General features: G+C 60.3%; 1 protein-coding gene across 7 annotated transcripts in view; it reads left to right on the top strand.

Moving 5' to 3' along the window:
- The window catches only part of Ranbp3 (RAN binding protein 3), a 46,702-nt gene that overhangs the window by 19,910 nt on the left and 6,981 nt on the right, over positions 1-19,811 (top strand). For 3 of the 7 annotated variants that reach the window (XM_063228763.1, XM_063228762.1, XM_063228765.1), the window contains exons 3-9: positions 2,022-2,219; positions 8,971-9,007; positions 9,097-9,183; positions 14,321-14,386; positions 14,943-15,035; positions 16,577-16,704; positions 19,593-19,691. In XM_063228763.1, the coding sequence (XP_063084833.1) occupies positions 2,022-2,219; positions 8,971-9,007; positions 9,097-9,183; positions 14,321-14,386; positions 14,943-15,035; positions 16,577-16,704; positions 19,593-19,691 (708 nt within the window). The remainder of the gene's footprint in view (positions 1-2,021; positions 2,220-8,970; positions 9,008-9,096; positions 9,184-14,320; positions 14,387-14,942; positions 15,036-16,576; positions 16,705-19,592; positions 19,692-19,811) is intronic. The other 4 variants (XM_063228767.1, XM_063228766.1, XM_063228768.1 and 1 more) reach the window with 2 other exon arrangements.

Genomic DNA, 19,811 nt, shown 5'->3' on the forward strand with positions numbered 1-19,811 from the left:
TCAATGCCAGGGCCACCCAGAGTGCCCTCTGGAGGCCGATGGATGGTGTCACTTAACCTTGGGACTAGTTGCTAGATCCTTCTGTTGTTCCATGTTAGAAAAAAGGCGGGCCATGTTTACTCCAGTCCTGAGCTAAGGAAATTGCATGGTTGGCAGCCAGCACCAGGATTTCACTGGCTTCCCTGCGCTCGTGCCCCTGGGACGGCCTTCCCTGGACGGTGGGCTCTCCGGTGTGGCAGGGTAAGCCATTCTTCCCAGACTGCCTTGCGCGGAGGCAGTTTCCCCCTTCTTGCTGAGACAGAGTGAACTTAAGCTCCTTTATGTGGGTAGTTTCGTGGTTCTTGGTGACCAAGTCCTGCTCTTAATGGCCTCCCCTTGGAGCATTTCTTAATGTCACAGAGGGGTTTCAAGGGCACCCTGCCAAAGATGATGCCATTTGGTAAACACACAGGCAGTTGCAGAAAGGCTGCATAGCATCATCCATAGTGTCACCGAAAAGGCTCTCCCAGTGTGTTGGCACCTGGCTGTGCTGGTTCCCGTCAGGGTAACCACGAGGCCTGCCACTTGCGAGCTGCTCAGTCAGGTGTATTCCAGGCTCAGCACTCGCTCCCTGCTGGAGAAATGCCGGGCCCAGGTGGGAGGGGCCAGGAGGGTATTTTGTTAAGTCTCCCTCTGCTCAGGCTCCAAGAGGTGAGGAGTTGGACCCCGTGCAACCCCACTGTACCTCCGAGCCTGTCATCAGGCATTGGAGCCTCTCCACTCCAAAAGCAGGAGCTAAAAAGCACGAGTGGTTCTCATTAGAGACAGACAGTGGTCGCAGAGCTCCAGGTTTAATTCTCCCCGGCAGGGTATTAAATCCGGGTCAAAAAGTAGCAACAGAGATGGTGGCTGGACTGACCAGCGTGCCACTCAGAAGGCCTCTGCGTCTCTGGAAGCCCCTGGATAGAAAGAGCTGGCGGTGCTCCTTTGGTGACTCGTGAGACACAAGATGAATTAACGATGGGTTGCTTTGGCTTTCCTAAGAATTTTTGGAAGTTCTGTTAAATCCCCTTTACATCCACCATTGCCTACAACATCTACAACATCACACACTGAAAAAGTAGTGCCCAAGGAGCCAGGCGTGGTGGCCGCGCTCTGCTAGCCTCAGCCGCGCGGGAGGAGCTCTTGAGCCCACTCTGGGCAGTGTGGCAAGAGCGTGTCTTAGAGCAAACCGCCAGCAGCGCCCTCCTAGAGAGGGAGCCTCTCCACACCCGGGAGACGGGGCCACATCAGCAGGGAGGTGAGGGAAGCAGCTCTGCATTTTGGACAGTGCCACATGGGAGGTTTGGGGACCAAGCCCCGTGTCGGGGGCCCTAGCTGTATAAGCCATTTCTCGGGAGAGTGTCTCGGTGTGGGGGTGACAGAGCCCTCGGACCCTGGAGGAACCCCAAGGCCCACCAGGGACACCAGGCTGTCAGACCTTGGGGATGAAGGCTTCCAGAAGCAGCTTCCTCTTCCCTGGGTTTGGGGGTGAGCCTGGGAAAATCCCAGGGGCTCAGGGCATGTGCTTGCCCTTGTATCAGCAGAACCCTGTGATACAGCCGCCCCGGCCAGAAGGCAGGTGTGCCCTCTGGTGTGACAGGAAGAAAGCGTGAGCTGCTGGCTTGTGACATGTGGGTGCCATCCCGCCCTGCCAGGGTCCAAGGCCTTTGGTGTAACAATCTTCTTTCTTTACCAAGCAAGCTCTTCCCCTCCGGGCCCATAAGCAAAGCAGTTCCGTGCCCAGAGGCCCCAGAGCTTTGCAACTGAGGGTCTGCACTTTCTGGATGCCGCAGAGCCCTTTGCAGAATCAAGCACCAAGTCTGTTTTCGTTTTCCTGTTGCTTCTGAGTGCCAGTTCTGTCACTCAAAGCACAGTGGCACATGCTGGCTCTTCAGCCCATCCTCATTCGGGTCAGGTCTCTGGCCCCCTTCCCTGCCCTCCCTGCCCTGTGGTGCAGCTTTGGTTTACATTGAAGGAAAATTGTCTTTTTTTGCTCCCAGTCCTCTGCAGAGCAAAAAAACTTGTCGGATTCGGGAGAGGAGCCTCAAGGTGGGGCTGAGGCCCCCCACCATGGCACAGGTCACCCTGAGTCAGCTGGCCAGCGTGCTCTAGAACCTCCTGCCCCTGCTAGCATGTGGGCCAGCACTCCACCTCCCGCTCCTGAAGCCCAGCCTCCTTTTCTGCAAAAACTGTCAGGGGTAAGTCTGCTGCCCAGGGCCCACCAGGCTGGCCGCTTCCCCGGGCCCCTCCCCTCCAGACCTAGGTCATGAGTTGCCGATGGTCGGAGGTGACAGGGATGTCTTCCGCTCTCCTTAACTGGTACTCTGAAGTCAGGAAAGGCACAGTCCCTTTTTACATGGAGGCTTTTTGATTGGGGGACCCTGTACCCACAGCAAGAGAGTATCCTGCTTGCTCAGAGTCAGGAAGGATCGGAGAAGGAATCGAGCAGCAGGGAGGGCCTTGCAGAGCACCCCTCCTGGTCCTCTTCGCCCTTCCCTGAACGTGGGACCGTAGACACCCGGGAACTCTGGCTGCCTGATGTGGGCAGACGAGCGGTGGACGCCGAGTGCGAGCCAGGCTGGTTGTGGGTTTCTGGGTGGTCTTTTCGGCCAGAGCAGGAAGAAGAGAAGAGAAGGCCCTCCTGAGCCTTCTGTAGCCAGCAGAGTCTGCTGGAGATGGTGAGGAGAAGATGGCCAGCGCTCAAGAGCAAGAAGCATCTCAGGTTTTTGAACTGAGAGACTGGGAAAGGAAAAGGTCTGGTGCTCAGGATTGACTCTCGATCCTCTGGGCGTCTCGTGACAGAAGCCCACTGCCGTCTGACAGAGGAAAGCCCTCGGGACCAGGAGGCAGGGCCTGGCCGTCCCTTCAGCATGGTCCCACAGTGCCCAGACTTGGGTGATGCTTTCCGGTGTGTGCAGAGCAGTAAGATTCAGGGATGGCCACGAGCCCTGGGCCGGGCAGCGAGTCCATCTGTCGTATTTTGGAGGAATAAGTGTGTGATGGGGAGTGGGCTGGAGCTAAGGAGCTGGGCACAGGAGCGCGAGGAGCGCCTGAGAGCTTCGGAGTCGGGCATCAGGAGTCTCCCAGCCTTGGGTCTTGGAGAGCACTGTGAAGGGCTGGGCAGCTGCAGAAAGCAGGTTTCTCTCAGGAGAAGGCGGCAGGGCCGTTGTGGAGCTTTTGTGACAGGTAGCTGCCCTCTCCAGCACTGCTGACAGAAGCCCTGCAGGACCTGGGCCGCACCCTGGGCCTGGCCAGCCCAGGAGGCGCCTCTGTCTGGGGGCGCTGACTTCTTGATTCATGTGGTCATCAGGCAAGAGCTTTCATCATGAGAAATGCCAGCAGGCGAGTGTGGAGCCGCGGGCATAGCTGGCACCTCAAGACTCTGGGCAGCAGCTTGCCGATGGCCCTAAAGACCAGCTATGCAGTACATGTACCCACAAGTGTTGGGGATACCCAGGAGCAGCACTGTCACACCACTGGGTGACAGCTTTGACCCGCTGGCTCCATGCCCCGGGCTACCCTTGGAGAAACTGGTTGCTAATGATTGTAGGTCAGATAGGCCGTCAGTCAAGTCGGAGGGAGCCCGTGTACATGCTCGTGGGCCGAGGCTGTTCTCCAGAGAGCTCGCCTTGTGTCTTTTGAACCCCGACGGATTGAGATTTTCCTCTGCCCGCCCTTGGAGCTTGGAAAGCTCACGCTACTCTCCAGCAGGTCTCACCCATCACACTTGGCGGAGGAATGTAATGCCAAGCATTCCCCATGACGGATTGCGTCTTCCTTACAGACAGCCCGTGCCGTCTTTCAGCCTCATCAGAGTGCTGCCCACTCCTGGCCCGAAGAAGGCCATGCTGCAGATGGTTCTCTGTCTAATGCCGGGAAGGCACGTGGCCCTTGGCTTCTTCCCACCTGCTGGCCCATGCAGAGCTGAACTCCATGCCAGGGGCTGCTAAGCTCCAGTGTGTTTATCGGAACCACGAGGAGCTCTGGAAGGGCTGGGCATGAGCCCCCTGGCTGGGCAGCTGCCGCTGTCTCCAGCTCCCACGTGAGACCCAACCCTCACCTTCCCAGCATGCTGGAGGCGCCTCCTCCGGAAGCGGTTCTCAGCTGGTACAGAGTGCCCTGGAGCAGAATAAACAGCACTCAGGTGGCCCGAAGTCTGCTTTCCCTCCAAGATTGTATCCCCACAGCCACAGGAGCCCAGCCAGCCTTCTAGCTGGTCAGTCCACGTAGGGTCCACTGAGGCGCCTCAGGCCGTGGAGGTGCTGCTTCCTGGAAGGGGTTACCTGGCCTAGCTGTGCATTTTTGGCCTTTTCCAAGGGGTCAGGAGGACACGCCCGTCATTCCTGTCCACCGCCTGTTTCTCCTTGGGCATCAGCCTCTGACAGCGGCGTCCAGCTCCATCCCCTTCTCTGGGCCAGCCTGGTCTGGTCATCCTCCAAGCCACACCTGATGGCCTCACATGAGCTGTGTTTGTGGAAGGAGCGATTCTTGATGTCTAATGAAATTGTTCACCGTTTTGTCCTTTAGACAGAAAACAGATTAGATGTGATCTCCCCTTTTGTACTGGGTGACAGGGACTCAGAGCTCAGCTGCTCCCCTGAGCTGTGAGTGGCTCCCTGGAAAGAGGACTCGGTACCTCGGTACCATGTCTGCCCCACAGAGGCCTGCCAGCCATCCTGTGCTGTGGTCAGTGCAGCCTGGTTTGGGGCTGGGCACTCGGGCTTCTTCCGTTGTGGTCTGCTTTGGGTGTTCCTCCCAGTGCCAGTGTGGAAGGGCACTGTTGGGTCCTCTTTCTCCTCTGCTTTTTGGTATGATTGTCACTCGGCCCTGAAAGGCACAGAGAACTCTGTGTTCCAGGAGCCTTCCTGGAGTCCTCAGTGCTCGCCGGATCTGGGACCTCTGGGACACATCCTGCCAATGTGCTCTTAAAATCTTGCTCACATGTTCTGCCTCGGGGCTGCTGAGCCCTGGCTGCAGGCCCCTGGGACCAGGCCACCCCCGCACATCCCAGGCATCGCTGCAGGTGGACCCTGCACACCCATGGCCTGTGACCCAGGGAGCTACAGAACTGGAGAGCGGCTGTGGGGCAATCGGCCTTCTGAAAGGGAAGCTCCTGTCCAGCAGAGTTGAGGGACGGGGACCAGATGGCAGAAGGGAAACAGGCAGCCATGGCGGTCTCCAGGTGAGGCAGCGTTAGCTGGAGGCGCGGGCAGGGCGTCTTAGGTTCCGTCTCCCTGCTTCCGTCCTTCTGGTGCTGGCCGAGGAGTCTGTGGCCGCAATTTCCTCCCGGCAGATTCTGCCAGCTCCTGGGAGGCTGCCGACGAGTGGCCTTCTGCACTGTCTGCCCAGAACTGAGAGACTTGCTACCTCCTGTAAGCTGGCTCTTGGAAGAGACAGGACGCAGGTTTTTAGGTCTCCTGAGTCTCGTCTGGCCAGACATCTTTCCTTGGGGGTCACTAACAGGGATTAGTAGAGGGCACGAACTCCTATCAGTGCTGCAGATCCTTGCCTAGCATCTTCTGTGCCCAGAACCCCGGGTGGGTATCAGACCTGTGTCAGAGCAGGATGAGATACTCGGCAGATGTGCAAGGTCACTTCCACCTGTGCTAGCACAAGACCAGGCAGGTGGCCTCAGCTTGCAGACCCTGAAACATGGTGTCTCGCCCCTTGAAGGCCTGGAGGAAGAGCGCCCCAGAGCATAGGGGAGCGCACTGAGGGGGACGGCAGCAAGGGGCTGGTGGGTGCCCTGCACGCAGGACCAGGACGTTGAGTGCCAGGGCTGGAGCTGAGACACAGTGGGCACAGAGGAGAACAGAGTCCAGAATGGGAGCTCCCCAGAGCTGTGCGCACACCTCGACAGCCCGGACTGGAGCCCAGTGGCCTCAACTTGTGACTGGGCTGCCCTGCTCTCGAGCGAGGGTACGCGGCACTCCCCAAATGCTCGAGGAGATGCATTCTGGAAAGTGGATATGCAGAGCAGAAGCCCACGGAGCTGCAGGGCAAAACGCTTGCTTTAGCTGGACAGCTGACATTGGCTCCCCGCTGTCCGCAGCTGACATCGAGACGGCACGTGGGTAAGGAAGCAGAGAGGACCTGAGCATGGAGAACCGCGTCTTAGATGGCCGCTGCCCCCGGGAGCCCAGCAGGCTGCGCATTCCGCTCAGGCATGCATCTCCAAGGCTATGGGCTCCCGGCCCCACAGTAAAGTTAGAAGTCACGAGCCGGGAAATGGACACATCGCCAGCCCGTCACGGGTCGTGATGATGGCGAGAATGGCCTTGCAGGAGCTGGGGAGCGGCCACAGCTTGGGGCCTCACAGTGCTGGGGCCCTGGCCCGTCCAGACGTGGCTGTGGCTGTGTGTGACTCCACACGAGGCAAGACACAGGTTTCGGCTGCAGTGTCGGGGTGGAGACCCTTTACTGAACGAACTCCAGGGAACACCTGCTGGGGAGGAGCCTGGCGCAGGTCAGGGGCCACAGTCAGCCGTGTGAGAATCTAAGCAGTGGGACCGTGTGATGAGGGGCCGTCACCTGCAGCGTTCCACGAGGGAGTGGCCTCTCCAGGTCCCCCTTCAGGAAGGGGACATTGTCTGGGGAAGGCCTTTAGAATAAGAGAGCAAAGGGTCCTGGGGCCATGGGACCAGCAACAGTTAGGGGTGGGTGAGGGTGGGATCTGAGGTCAGCTGGCCTGGTGGGACCTGCGTGGAGCACAGGCTGAAGCTAGCGGTAGGGTCAGGATGAGAAAGGTGTGTCCTGTGTCATTTCCCAGAGCCGCAGGGCCTGGGTGGCATAACCAGGTCTCCAAGACACCAGGACCAGTCACTCTCACCTTTGCCAATGTGTTTCTGAGTGGTTCCTGGGACCCATTCCCCATGAGGTCACCTGGTTCCCCAGAGGTGACCCCAGGAGAGGGGTCTGATGACAAGCCGGTGACACGGGTGTCCAGGAGCAGATTGGACCCTGGCTCTGGGCTCTAGCCTCAGAGCACTACAGGAATGAATGTGTTTCTGGCCAGGAGTGGTGGTACATGTGTGTCATCCCAGCACTCCAGGAGGCTGAGACAGGAAGATCACAAGTTCAAGCAATTTGCAAAGAGCCTGTCTCAAAATTTTAAAAATGGGAAACGTGCTGGGGATATAGCTCAGGGCCAAGGCCTGGGGGTTTCCCAGCCCCCACTGAGTCTGGGCTTGAGGCCCTCTTTGTTATTGTTCTTATTCTTGGTTTTCTGAGACAAAGACTGGCCGTATAGCTCAGGCTGGCTTCAAAATCATGGGACTTCCCCTGCCTCAGCCTCCCACGTGTTGGGACCAATGGTGTGTGCCACCGCACCCAGGATAGGACCCTCTTCTTAACCTGGTCTGAGAGTCCCCAATCCAGGTCCTTTACCTGCCTGTACTGAGTCCCACATCCACACCCTGGCTTCTTGGCCTTGTGCCCCTGTCGCACGCAGCCAAGGAGCTGCCATCGCAGAAGACGCTGGCTTGGAGCATGGCCAAGCCAGCTATGTGCCATGAGCACCTGTACGCCCAGGAGCTGAGCATGTGCTCTGCACATCAAGCGCTAGGCCGAGACCGAGCCTGCTTTACCTCTCTGAGTGCCCTGGCACCTGTTTCTGCCAGAGAGCCGTGGCCACGACCCCATGCTCCAAGTAGGGAACCAAAGCTGGGGCGAGGTGAGGGTCCCTAGTAGGAAGTGGCAGAATCCACAGGCAAAGTTCCATGTGCCAGGGCGGCACAGGCCACCTACACTCCTCTCCTGAGCCCCAGCCTCTGCTCGGTGCCCCCTGAAGCCAGCCCACTGGACACCAGGGCTTCATTTCCTACAGACTCTGGCATTTCCACCGCGATCCCAGCCGCCAGCAGGCCTGCCTGGTGTTCAGAGAACTTGGTGTTTCCCCAGCACCTGAGCAGCAGTGACCGCCCAGTCACGCCCATAGTGACCTACGGGGAGGGTGGTGCCCGTCCCGTCACGCAGCCGCGTTCCCTGAGCCATTCCCAAGAGCTCTCGGCTCTGCGCGCCCGAGCAGGAAGCCCAGGTCTGCGCTGCCGTCAGCCTGCCTTGGGCGCCCACCGGGGCGGAGGGAGTCCGGGCTGGGCCTCTGCAGCGGTCTGTGAGTCAGCTGCGTGGCTCTCGTGGCTGCGCGCTCCTGCCCACGGCCTGCTCTTGTACGGCCAGCAGGCCAAGGCAGTGACCACGTTTTCAGAGGACAGTAAAAGCAAAGACTACGGCAGAAACCCAGAAGCTGTGTGTGGGCCGCCGGCAGGGCCCTCGGGGGCACCTCCACTGGGTCACCTCCACCCCTGTCACACGCTCGCTCGCGCAGTCCCCACAGCTCCGCGAGCAGAGGCCCGGGGAGGGGAGGCGCACGCCCCTGCTCTGCAGGGCTGGCTGGAGCAGGCCCCGAGGGAGGAGCCCGGCTTCTAAACTGCAGCAGGCTCGAGGAACAGTGGCTCCGGGCCCCCTTCTGTGCACCTGGGTTGCCCTGTGGTCTGCGGGGTCACCGTGGGCCCCAAGCATCAGAGCTCTCACTTACTCTGGGAACCTTCGCCTGCTTGAGACAGGAGTGGGCCCTACCGGGGGGCGGGACACTGGTTTGGTGCCAGTGCAGTGCCAGGTGGCCTTTCGAACAGTCATGGTGGACGGGGCAAAGCGTGGCTAGGTGGGGTCGCACCACCTTGGTGTAACGTGTTGTGCTGGCCTGCAGTCAGGGCTGTGCAGGGGCTGGGAAGCTGATCCAGAGGACGCTGGGAAGGAGGGCCTGGGGCGTGGCTGGGGCCGGTGAGGTGCTACCTGCTGGGGGTGAGGTGCTGCAGGGGGTGTGGCGCTGCTGGGGCAGTGGCCCAAGCGTCCACCTCAGCCCTGAGCCTCGGGCTTCACCTGCTCCAGAGCCGGGGCCGTGGGCTCTGGGCGCCCTGGCCACTGCTCACCGCCTGCCCGCTCTCGTTTCAGAGGTCAGCGGGAGGCTCCAGTCCCGAAGCAGGAGAAGGTAAGGGAGTCTCCGGCACACTCGGCCAGCTCGCAGGTGAGACTGCCGGAGCCTGACCCTCCGCCCCTTCCTCTCGCTCTGTGCTGCAGATTCCGACCGAGAAGATGGGAATTACTGCCCTCCTGTCAAGCGGGAAAGAACGTCCTCTCTAACGCAGCTCCCCACGTCACAGGCAGGTAAGCGCGCGTGCCCACCAGCTCCTGCCGGGCCACTCGTGGCCAGGAATGGGGCAGAGCCGGCTGCCGTGGGTGCAGCACCCCAGGTAAAGTGTGGGGTGCTGGGAAGCACGGAAGGAGAGCCCCACAGTGAGGGCAAAGGCGGGTAGCCCTCAGGGCACTGGCCGTGGATTCCTGCGCTCCCAGGCCGCCAGCTCTTGCTGAGGTCCGAAGGTAGCAGGGTTAGAAGCCCCGGACCCTGCAGCCGCTGGCTGGTATCCGGGGTCTCGGGGGCAGTGAGACCTGGGAGCACTGCCATGAGCGCCCACCCGCCTCCCGTCGTGGGAGGGTCTGGTGAGGCCTGGTGGAGTTGGGGGACCTGTGAGTGACAGGCACAGGCACAGAGGACAGTGGGCCAGCCCGAGGCTTGGCCTGGCTGGTCCTGGAGAGACAGCCCCTCACAGCAGGGAGAGCCAGGGCCACCTGGTGGGGGGCTCAGAGAGCTGGCCCGCTGCAGAGGCTCCCCTGCGGGCTCAAGGGTCACTGTCGCCTTGGTGTGTGGGCCACACTGGCACGGGCTCCCGGTCCCTGTCTCAGCTGGCTGTGGCGCCAGCTTGGAGGTGCAGTTCCCTGATGGGAATCTGTTCCGGGCAGTTCCTGTAAAGCTCGTTATAGCTCTGAGCCCCGAGGCTGCCCCGAGGAGAAACTGTGTGAGAACAGTTACTGCTCACAGGCACGCACCCTTCGTGTTGTTCTGGGTGCCGCCATGTCCCTGCCTGCAGCCACTCGAGGTGCCGAGTACACAGCTGCCCAGGTTTGTAGCCAGGGGCTGGCACTTCCTCTCTTTGAAGGCTCTGTGTGTCCTGGGACAGGCGTCCCTGGGGAAGGAGGGGGCGTCCCTCCATTGCATTGGCACCTATGCAGTACTCGCTCCCATCCCTGGAACTGGGGACGGAAATAGACTCGTACCTGGAAAGCACCATTCAGGTGCTGCCTGTTGGCTCAGGGTCTCTGCCTCCGTCCGCACAGCGCCCAGCGTTGGCTCCTTGGCGAGTCCTAGGTTGTCGCAGCCCAGGCCAGCTGCACACTGGAGGCTGTCGCTGCGGGGAAGCATGGTCCTCAGCAGATGGTGCAGGAGATGGGCAAGGAGAAGCAGAGGCTGAGGCGGCCTCTGACGCCATGCTGGGGTGCCATGCGTTCTGCTTCCCCACTGGCTGGGCCAGGGCGAGGCCGGGCAGGAGCCACACTGGCATGCAACAGAGGCTGTCAGTGCAGGGACCCTCACTCTGCCCACCCCTGCAGAGAGGTTTTTGTTGAGTCCCGTGCCTTCTCCACGTGCTGTCCCCTCCTGTGCAGGGCTCAGGAACTGCTGGGAGAGCTGTCCCATACATCCACCCAGCACACCTCCTGGTGCACTCATCAAAGTGCAGGGCCACCCGCCTCTCGGATGGAAGGCAGTCCTGGCGTCCAGCGCCCTTTCCTAGGCCCTGCCTGGGTGCTTCCCTCGTGCCAAGCAGGGGACGTTGCCCCATGAGATCTTGCGTAGGAGTGGGCAGAGGAAGCCAGGATTCATTGTCAGCTGCCAGGTGTGTTGGGTTGTCCGTCTTCAACTTGAGGTTTGGAGTCCAGCACGAGGGCCGTCACAAAGCCCAGGGTCTGTTTTTCCTTGCAAGGCCTGATTGTAGAGAGTTTGACATTTCTTTAAAAAACATTTTTTTTGAGGCTGGGCCTGTATTTCCAGTGTTTAGAAGGCTGAAGCAGGAGGATCACCGTGGGTTTGAAGCCAGCCTGGGCTACCTAAGCAAGCTCAAGGCCAGCCTGCACTACATAGGGAGACCCTGACTCAAAAAACAAAATTTTTAAAGATGTACTATACATTTTTCAAGTTTCATACACAAGTGATATATCCCTGCATTCAAGAAAGAAAAAAGTGGCAAACCAATGTGAAAGAAGCCCTGCCTCCCTCCCGCTCACTCTCCCGGCCGAAGGTGAGCCTGGGAGGGCTGCGGATGGTTTTCCCAGGCCCCTTTGCTGCGCGGGGAGTTTCACATCAGTAGCGCCTAGATCTCTTCAGGTAAACACGCCTCACAGAATTTTAAAACATCCAGGAAACAGCGCGATCCCTTCTGGAGAGGTCAGCGTCTGCCTTTTGTGGTTTTTCATTACGGAATCAACTCCAAGGTTTCCTGAAAGTTTCTCCCACATGGCTGAAGTTCCCCATAAAAGATTTAACGAGCGAGTTTAACAGCCCTCCTGTAACCCGGCCTGCCTTACATAAATTCCCCGCTGACTTCAAATGCACTCCGAGTCCTCCACTGGCTGCCGAGGAGTCAATGGCCAGGGCTGGGGAACAGGCGGGGAACAGGCAGGCGCGTTTTGTAACTTCAGGGTCGATCCAGTGGCATGGTTTCAAACATTGGGGTTGATTCTGGCTGGAGCAGAGGACTGTGTGTCACCAAGCCGACCTCTCCCAAGGAGGGCGGGCCCCCAAAATTCGGGGCAGCCATCAGAATGCAGTGCAGGGTCAGGTCCTGCTGCAGGAGGTGGTTGCACACCCTGGGGCTCAGCTCCTGCAGCTGTGGGCTGTGGCTCACTGGCAGCCCCTGCCCACTCTCTCGAGGCTTGTGTCTCCCTCAGCATGAGGACAGGGCCACCATTCCAGCCCGGACACAGCCTGGGCTGAAAGTCCCTGGTCCCCTAATTAACCAGCGGGCACACGGAGGTAGGTGAGGCCACCTGCAAAGCGTGCTTCCGTCCTTCCCCGCCCCCCACCCTCTCCTGCCTCAGCCTGAGCTCTGGGCATCTTAAGCACAGGGACACATGAGTGCCTTGCCTTACAGTGAGACGCTTCCTCTGTCTCCGCCATCTGTCCCTGGGAGGGCTACAGCACAGTGTCCGGCAGATGGACACCCTTGGGGTGTCCACGCTGCGTTCCCAGGGGATCTGTCCCGGGGGTGTGTCTTGGTGACGCATGTCTGTGGTGTGTGCGCCACCTCTGCTGGGCCTCCTACCAGGGTTAATGACAGGCAGCGACCCGTGTGGGCCAGTGGCCTTGTGCGTCATTCAGCAGTTCCGCCCGTTACACAAAGTCGCTGCCCCTCCTCCCTGGTGTCAGCACGGAGACACGGGGCGACTCCAGGAAACCTCGTCTCTCCCGCCTCCGCATCCAGCACTGTCCTCTCTTGAGAGGAGCGTGACCCTGATGTGCCCGTGGCGCCTCTACCTGCCTTGATGAGTGGCTGTGCTGGAAGGACAGACGGCTAGACAGGCCCCCTGGCACCTGCTGACTTGTGCGGTGTGGCTGTGCAGGCTCCTACTTGAAGTGATGGGCCGTGTGCAGTAGTTCATACTTTCATGCTCAGGCCGGCCCAGATGTGGCCACGCAGGAGCCCTGTCAGGGGCAGCCCTGTGTCCCGGGCAGGTCCCCATCGTGCTCTTCAGCATTTTCTTTATGTTCTCCCTGCAAGAGGCCCCACACTTACTCCTGTCCCAGCCCCGAAGCCTCCCCTTCCTCAGATGGGTCCTGGTTTCTTGTCCTGGCAGTGAGTGCTCCCAGGAACCCAGGTGGGTGCTCCATGCCTGGACTGTGTCCCTCCCCGGTGTCCCGAGGCAGCTGGGCACACGCGCGTCTGCGCCTGCGGAGCGGCCCCTCGGCCGGCCTGCCGGTGCTGTACTTCTCCCGGCCACGTGGGGCTTCCTGCCGCTACCGGCAGGTTGCCTTCCCCGGTCCCTGCTTGCTCACGCCCCTTCCCTGCCCCAGCGCCTCCCGCCCGTCGCCTGGCCTTGCACTGGCCACCATCAAGCCAGACTGCCTGTTCTCAGCTGCTTCTCAGCTTCCAGTTTGGTCCCGGTTTGCACCAGGCACACTCCTGACTGAATCCAGAGCTCTCTTCTCACACCTGCTTCCCGGGGGACCGTGGGGAGCTGCAGCTGTGTCCGGGTGCTGGAGTGGCAGGGACTGTGGCAGCCGTAGTATTCCTGCAGAGTGAGAGCAGACAACACGCAGAGGCCGGCGGCTGCCCGGGTTCCCTGCGCAGTGCCCAGCTGCCATCAGAAGTGCCGCACACCTTGTCTGTCTCTCTGTCTGTCTGTCTTTCCACCCACCCACGCGCTGGAGTGCTGGCCGGTGTGGGTCTGCTGTGCTTCTGCAGAGTGGCCCGGGCCAAGGCTTGGCCGCGGTAGCGCTGCCCAGCTGCCAAAGCCTGTTCTGTAGCCAAGACTGCGCATTCCAGCCGGCTCTCGGGCTTCTGACCAATTATCTCAATTGTGATTTTGACCTCAGCCTTTAGAAATGTATTACAGCTGCCAGTCACCTTCTGTGTGACCCAGTGCCGTGGGAGGAGACCCAGCACCACATCTGCTACCTGCAGGGGCCGCCTGGCGGCGTGCGCCTCGGCTCCATGTGCTTCGGTCTTGGGTTCTCGGTAGCAGTTTGTGTGACCACTGGATCACACCAGACGCCTTTTAGTGGGTGACTTGGTGCAGTCATGGAGTTGTACAGCCACTGCCATTATACTTAGCGCTCCTCTGTCTTACCGGAAAGAAGCCCTGGCCCCCCAGACCCTGGCCCCCTCGAGCCCGCTGCCTTCCGTGTCCTGTCCGTAGGTGACGCTCCTGTAGCTCTTTGGCACAACTCCCTGTCACTCCAGTGTCTGTGTCCAGCGGTGTTGCGGATTACAGCCTCCGCTCCCGAAGTTCCCCAGGCGCCTCCCCCTTGGCCGCCCGGGTGCGGCTGCTGGACTGATTTCGCTCAGAGCACTCACCCTGGCAGAGGCGGCAGTGGCCCCGGCCCTGACAAAGACAGGTTGCTCCTGCACTGCACTTGCCCAGGGCGACACGTGGCCTCTTGCTGCTGCTTCCTGCCATAGACCAGCCCCCCACCGCAGACAGGTCACCGGACAGATCGGGGCCATGGACGGGCTCCTAGTGCCCGGGCACTCGCCAGCACGCTGCCTGTCCCTGAGGACGGAGGCACGTGTGGGAAGAGGCAGCCCAACCCCACTACTTTTGTCCTCTCAGAATGCAGGCAGGTCCTGCAGAGTGGCAGGTGCAAAGGCCTTCTCCTGGCTCTTCAGGCCCAGGCTGCGGCCCTGGTGCCCTCCCCTGGCTGCCCACCCCAACAGGCTTGCTTTTTATAGTGTTTTGTCTGTGCTTTCAGAGGAAAAGAGCAGTGGGTTCCGGCTGAAGCCACCAACACTGATCCATGGCCAGGCACCCAGCGCAGGTAGGTGGCTCCCCTGAAGGTTTTCGTGTCCTCCCCAGGCTGCTGACCAGGGAGCCCTTCTGAGCAGGGAGCCGGGGCCTTTTTACGCAGCAGGAGGAGCAACCCTGGGGTGGCAGTGGCAGCACAGCCAGGTCCTCTGTCTCCAGGGGCCACTGCCCAAGGCAGGACCAGGAGCCGGGGGTTGCAGGGAAGCCCCAAGGGTGGACACCCCTCACTTGGTCCTCGCCCCAGCTGTGTTTGGCCGAGGGCCTTCCTGCACGTGGGTTTAGGGAGTCAGGAATCTGGGCATCCTCAGAAACCCCTCTCTGCCTGCCTGGTAAGCGCAGCCCCAGGGGGGCAGCTGTCCTCCGTGAGCGTGAGCGTCCTGGGTGAGGTGTGTGTGGTGCAGAGGCACGGGGTCTGGGATCCGTGTGCCCAGCGGCGGGACGGTCTCAGGGTTCTCTAGAAAATTCACCTCCCGGTGCGGTCCAGCCTGCAGGGCCGTGGCCAGGTTTCTGGCTGGGTGGGGCGCTGGGCTCCCCCGGGGCTGACTCGGGACCACTGACTTCCCTCCCAGGGCTGCCGAGCCAGAAGCCCAAGGAGCAGCAGCGCAGCGTCCTCCGGCCAGCCGTGCTGCAGGCCCCACAGCCCAAGGTGCTGGCGCAGACCGGTAAGAGGCGTGGCACTGTGGGGGTGGGCACCGTTAGCTACGCTGGCCATCTCCTCCAGCAGGGCGGCCCTTGGCAGCAGGGCTCTGCTCATCCCTCTCAGCTCCTGTGCATGTGGAGACGTGCCCTCGGGTGTGCAGGTCGTCTGAGAGAGCTAATGTTAGGTGGTCCCGGATGGAACCCAGGGTCTGCACACTAAGCTGCGTCGCAGGCCCTGTAGGTCTGTTGTGGGGCAGGGTCTCACCAAGTACCCAGACTGGACTTGAATCTGCAGTCTGCCTGCCTCAACCTCCCTCGGTGGGGCTCCAGGCGTGCATCACCGCACCCTGCGTGAGGCTCAGTGTGATTGCACACGCGTCTGCGTCTTAGTTGCCGGCCTTGAGACCTGACCCGAACTGTGTGCCTGCCATAGCCGCAGCGGCGCGTTCTGGCTAAGCCTTGGTGTCCGCATGCTGGCGAGCTGTGTCCTCCCGGTGTCTCCGTGACCCAGAACTCACAGGCAGCTCAGCCGTCAACACAGGGGAACTGATTGATATTTTTGAAGAGTTTTTAAATACATGGAAAATTATTTTAATCTAATGCTAAACAGCCAGAGTTTAAAATGTATATGTGGAGGGAGGTTTGTTTTTTTGTTTTTGTTTTTTGTTTTTTGCAGTCCTAAGCAGGTGCTCATGCCCCATCGTGGTAAAGGAAAAAACCCACATATTTGTGTTTCATTATTAGAATTGGTTTCACACAGCTCATGAACAGCTGTTCCCCACCTGCAGTTTCAGCTGCTTGGAAGGCTGAGGCAGGAAGATCACAAGGTTTGGGCCAGGTTGGATCAGTTTAGTGAGTCTAAATTTTATTTTTTAATTTTCTTTGCCTTTTGAGACAGGGTCTTGCTATGCTGTTCAGGCTGGCCTTGAGCTCACTTGGTAGCCCAGGCTGGTCTCTAACTTGCAGTGATCCTCCTGCCTCAGTCTCCTGCCTCAGTGCACCACCACACCTGGCTGTGAGCCTGAAATTCTTTTCTTTTCTTTTCTTTTTTTTTTTTGGTACCGGGCATTGAACTCACCACTGCACACTTGCAAGGCAGGCGCTTATGCCGCTGAGCTAAATCCCAGCCGGAGTCTGAAATTTTTTTTTTTTTTTTTTGGCTTTTTCTATTTTATCGGTACCGGGGATTGAACTAACGACTGCCTGCTTTCAAGGCAGGCGCTTATGCCGCTGAGCTAAATCCCCAGCCCCTGAAATTTTTAATAAATTTAAAAAGTGATAGAAGTACAGCCCAGTGGTGAAGCGCTTGCCTAGCATACAGACCTTTTATTGTTATTTTTATTTTACTCTGTGTGTGTGTGTTAGTTACCACTAATATTTCTAAGCACACTGCAAGGCCACAGAGCTTGTTTTGGAATAAAGCGTCCTCGTTCCTGTGGGCGTTTGTTTCTTCCTAAGAGCAGCCTGTAACTGCGCAGCACACCAGGTCCCCTCCCCCAAGGGCGCCTCCTAGCCTGGGCCACCAGGGGCCCAGTGGCTGGCGACACTCTGCTTTCTCCCTCAGTCCCCAGCAGCGGCACCAATGGCGTCAGCATCCCAGCAGGCTGCACCGGGGCCGCCGCAGCGTCGTCACCGGAAAACCCTGCACGGCGAAGCCCCTCTGAGGCCGCCGCCGAGGCACTCCTGCTTGAGGTCGGTGGGTCCTGGGGCAGGGGCGGGCGGGCGGGCGGCCTCGGGAGCAGCCATGCCTGGGCTGAGCAGCTGCGCTGCGGGCTGTGCGGAGCCTTCTGGCTCTGGGGGCGGCCTCGGCCAGTGCACGGATCTGATGGTCGCAGTCTGTTTTATCTGTGCGGGTCCACAAGAGCTTTGCTAGTGCCCTGTACAGATGGCGACGTGGTGCCGGCTCTGGTGGGGGCTCTGGCTGTGTGTCATGGTGGCGAGGGGTGTGCGTAGGAGCCCCCAGGGTGGGGAAGGGACAGTCTCCATCTAACCACTTGCCTCAAAGAACTCTGTGCCCTGTACGAACTGGCCCGCCGTCCTGGGTTGTGCCCTCAATAACCTGACCGCTTCCCTCAGGTTCCACACTGGTCAAGGCCTCCTTCTCCTGATTATCAGCTCCCCGGGGTGTTGGGCAGGAGGGACAGTGGCACGGGAAGCCCCACCACGCTCGAGCATCTGCCCGCGCAGGCCTTCTCCTCCTCCTGGCCCCCTCGACTGGGTCCTGGGAGTGGCCATTGTAGGGGCAAAGAGTCCCCCCTGCCACACCAAATTGACCCCTCAGCACCCGCTGGCCCCCGACCTCACTGGCACATTGGCCTAGGGACTTGGCACAGGAGGAGCCCCCCCGGGAGAAGGCAGAGTCCCAGGTGCGGGGTTATCTAGGTCAGGGACAGTGTGTGTCCCTGTAGCCTAGAGCAGAGTCACTGAGGAAGAGCCAGTGTTCAGGGTTCAGGGCGGGACAGTGGGAACATAGAGCCACAGCGCCGGTTTTGTCCCTGTGAGACGCCCCAGGGACCATGTGTGCTTCCCATTCGTCTGTTTCCGAGGCCAGCAGGAGAACGGCTGTCTGCGGGGTCACCGTAGTCTCCGAGTGCCACGCGCCCGCCCTGCCAGCCCCACCCCCACCCCACCCTGCACTCAGGTGGAAATGTGGGAGCCGAGTCCCCCCTCTTTCCACTACCTCTCAGGCTGAGAGCTGAGGGTGGAGGGACCCAGACAGTGTCTCCTCCAGATCCCCATGGTGGCCGTGCCAACGCCTACCCTGGCGCTTGCTTACGTCCCTCTGCCATGGGATCCAGCCCTCCCTGGCACACTCGGGCCTGCACCCACGTGCTGCGGCGCTGGAGGTTGTGCCCTTCCTGCCTTCCTGCCACCATGCAGATCCGAGCGCAGCCCCCAACTTTTCTGTCACACAGCAGCTTTACTGTGTAGCATGGGCACGCCCTGTGAATCCCTGGGAGCTTTCAGTTCTGTCCAGGTACCTGGGTGAGTCGGTCGTCACCAGGACCCACCTGTCAGGTGGCTGTGCTCCACCGACATGGGGACTGTGAAGTGTGCAGGCCCTGCAGGTGTGAGGGCCCCATGAAGCCGTCAAGGGTCTTTATTCATGGTCCCCTGGGCATTTCTAAACACACACACATACACACATACACATGCGCGCGCGCACACATGCACATGCACACACACTTTCTCCCCCAAAGCAGACTGCCCTACGCTTCCCACGTTCAACACTGAGCCATAGCCGCACCCCCGGTTTTTCCGTTTTGTTTTGGGGGTTTGGTTTGGCTTGGGTTTTTGAGACCGAGTCTTGCTGTGCAGTCCAGGCTGGCCTTGAGCTTCCTGTGTGGCCCAGGCTGGTCTCAAACTCACAGCAGCAGTCCTCCTGCCTCAGCCTCCTGCATGCTGGGCTGACAAACACGTGTTACCATACTTGGCTGAGCCCCTGGGTTTGGTTTTGTTTTTTGTTGTTGAGGGTTTGGGGGAAAGTTTCTGTTTTGGGGGGTCTTTGGGTTTTTTGGTGGCACTGGGGTTGAGCCCAGACCCTCTGCATTGAGCTGTGTCTCCAGCTTTCTCATTTCTTGTGAGGTCTCAAGCCCCCCCCCCCCGCCAGCCTCCCAGACTGCTGGGATTATTGGCATATACCAAACACGGGGCTCCTGCTCTTCTGTTTTATTTTGTGGTTTATGATGTTTTGTTTGCATTTTGAGGCAGGGCCTTACTATGTGGTGCAGGCTGTCCTTGAACTCACAGTACAGCCCAGGGTGGCCTCAGAGTCGTACACAATCCCGGCTCAGTCTCCCGAGTGCCGGGGTTACAGGCATGCTGCCCACACCCAGCTCCTGGCTTCGTGTGTAACCAGAATGGAGTGAAGTTCCCCTGTGCCACCACACTTTCCTACAGTTGCTGTATTGTGGACGTGGTTCCAGTCACAGTCGCCCGAGTCTCTCCATAACAGCTGTGTGGTGTGTGCCCTCCCACCCAGTGCTGGAGCTTCACTCCGAGCCGTATCCCCAGAACTTAATCTTTGTTTTGAGCTGGGGCTCACTAAGTTCCCCAGGCGAGGCTCAAACTGGAGACACTGCCGTCACAGCCTCTGGGTGCCGGATCACGGGCACCGTGTCCACACCTGGCCCTCTCACTTGTGCCTGGCTGCTGCCGCAGCAAACCTCATGCTCCCCATGCCTGCGGCCGCCTCGGGCAGCATCTGAGGACAGCGCCTTGGCAGCCCTACTGGCCTGCACGGGGTCTGCTGGGGCAGGAGAGCCAGAAGCCAGGCAGGTTGTGGGCAGGTGTGACCGACGTCCTCGGGCATGCGGAGCCCTGGTGCCGTCCTGGCCCGCTGTGCTCGGTGCCGCGGTGGCCCTGTCCAAGGCCGGCCGGGGCAGGCCTGGAGGCTGCGCTGCATGCTTAGCCGTGCTGTCCCACGAAGGCCATGCAGGGAGCCAGCAGCCCTGTCCCGGCCTCGGCTCTTCCAGCCCCAAGGGAAGCCTGGACACCTGGGGCGGCGACGCGGGTGCTGGCCTTGTTGCGCTGGCTCCGGGCTGCCAGTCTTGGTGACTGTGCTGTGCCCCTTTCCGCAGAAGAAGGAGCCCCGGAGGGACGAGTGCAGCGATGCCTCGGAGGAGGAGGGCACGCGGCAGGCCTTCGTGTTCGGGCAGAACCTGAGGGACAGGGTGAAGGTGCGTGCTGCCGGCGGGCCACACGCTGCCCGCCTCCGGGCCTGGTGCTGGGCTCGGGGCGGTCTCCAAGGCGGAGCGCGCGGAGGGGCCGGAGCCGTCGGACGGGAGGCGGCTCTGCCC

The sequence above is a fragment of the Cavia porcellus genome, unplaced genomic scaffold (genome assembly GCF_034190915.1).
Source record: "Cavia porcellus strain 051 isolate PalLab524CR breed Dunkin Hartley unplaced genomic scaffold, mCavPor4.1 scaffold_17, whole genome shotgun sequence".
NCBI classification, from domain to species: Eukaryota; Metazoa; Chordata; class Mammalia; order Rodentia; family Caviidae; genus Cavia; species Cavia porcellus.